Source organism: Penaeus monodon, chromosome 15 (assembly GCF_015228065.2).
Source record: "Penaeus monodon isolate SGIC_2016 chromosome 15, NSTDA_Pmon_1, whole genome shotgun sequence".
Lineage (NCBI taxonomy): Eukaryota > Metazoa > Arthropoda > Malacostraca > Decapoda > Penaeidae > Penaeus > Penaeus monodon.
Genome location: NC_051400.1, coordinates 16817425 through 16818928, shown reverse-complemented (window position 1 = coordinate 16818928; position 1504 = coordinate 16817425). Strand labels below are relative to the sequence as shown.

The 1504-nt window shown below is 32.3% G+C and overlaps 1 protein-coding gene across 1 annotated transcript in view; it reads left to right on the top strand.

Annotated features, from left to right (window-relative positions):
• Positions 1 to 1504, top strand: part of LOC119582240 (mucin-5AC-like) — a gene marked incomplete in the record, with an annotated part of 102970 nt that overhangs the window by 95364 nt on the left and 6102 nt on the right. Inside the window, 2 exon segments of the mRNA XM_037930464.1 lie at positions 105 to 161; positions 639 to 725. Of these exon segments, the coding sequence (XP_037786392.1) occupies positions 105 to 161; positions 639 to 725 (144 nt within the window).

Below are 1504 nucleotides of genomic sequence, written 5' to 3'. Positions count from 1 at the left end.
CAATGTATTGCTTGAGTTAACTGGCTTTGGTGTATATCAACTCCTTTATAGAGGGTTTTTTCTGTTTCTTATATTTTTTTCCTTCCTTATTGCATCTCAAACAGACGCAACGCCCTCCTGCAACTTCACCTGCGATGGTCAACACTGCTCTTGAACCTTATGTAATCATTATTATTTTAAATCTTTTGTTTCTCCTTTCCCTTGTTATCCTTTTAGGTGTCATAAAAGAATTCATTTATTTAAAATTCTATTGTGTTTTTTATATCAGTGTATCATTATGATTTCTACACATAAGTAATTAAATGTATTGATAGAGGCTCCTTGTAAACACTTATAAAGCATGTACATTTTATTAGAAAAGTAATAATTTATATTGCATGTTTAACAAGTTCACATTTCTTGTACTAATTGAATGCAAGGTAGTAATTAATGATATAATAACCATTACTCAAAAGGCATATAATGTTATGGTAGCATTAGTTCAGAGACAAATAATTTAAGAATTTTAGCCAAGCAAGGATAAGTCATTCGAAAATTACCTGTTTTTTGTATAGATTCAAAACTAGCTAACATGAAAACCAGTTTATTTCAGTGACTGCACTAATGAGCTGATGAGTGTTACAACCTCCTTCTTCCAGTTGCTAAAGGGGAAACATGTGATGGTCAGAGTTGGAGGTGGTTGGGACACACTTGAGCATTACCTGCTTCGACATGATCCAAAACAGGTAAGGAGAAAAAAAAGGGATCCAATTTGCATTGTATCAGATGTCAAACTCTCTCAGGACCTCACTAAACTGTGTGAAATATAATGCATGCTGATCTCATCATGCTGCTGTTGCAAATGTTTCTAAAGACTTCCGCTTCTCTGTCTCTCTCTTTATATGTAATTTTTAAAATTATCCTGACTTAGGGATATGTTTAAATGTAGGTTTAGGGGTTGTGTTAGTCCTGCTTTCATAGACATTATTTTGTGCCTTCCAAACAAATATTTCTTTTGTTTGTATGAAAATTCTTTGAAGTGGCTTGAAAATCCATTAAGTAGAGCAGAAACAAAACATGGATGCAGTTCATTTTATATAACCAATCATTGTAGCGACAGATGATACTATCACAAATATCTATGTGATGGAATGTAGTGGGTATTGAAATCATTTAAAACATTAAGAACATTATTAACAATAGAAATACACCAAATTTGAAGCTTGTATATTGGCTGTAAGTCTGTTCTATCATCTCCCTCCAATAATGCTCAAAGGAAATTTTCAGCATTTCATAGTTTCAAAGAAAATCAATGAAAGGAATTATCATTAACATTTCTGTCTATAGATTGTAGTAGATCTCATAGAGTGAAGTAAGGTGTCCCAGTGGAAGGTAGAATATTATTATTGTCTCATGGAAAAGGAGAAGTAGCAGATAACATTCCAGTGTGGTGATTTTATTTTTCATCATTATTTGATTAATCAGTTATATTTAATTAAATAGGATATGGGAAACCAGGTGCTAT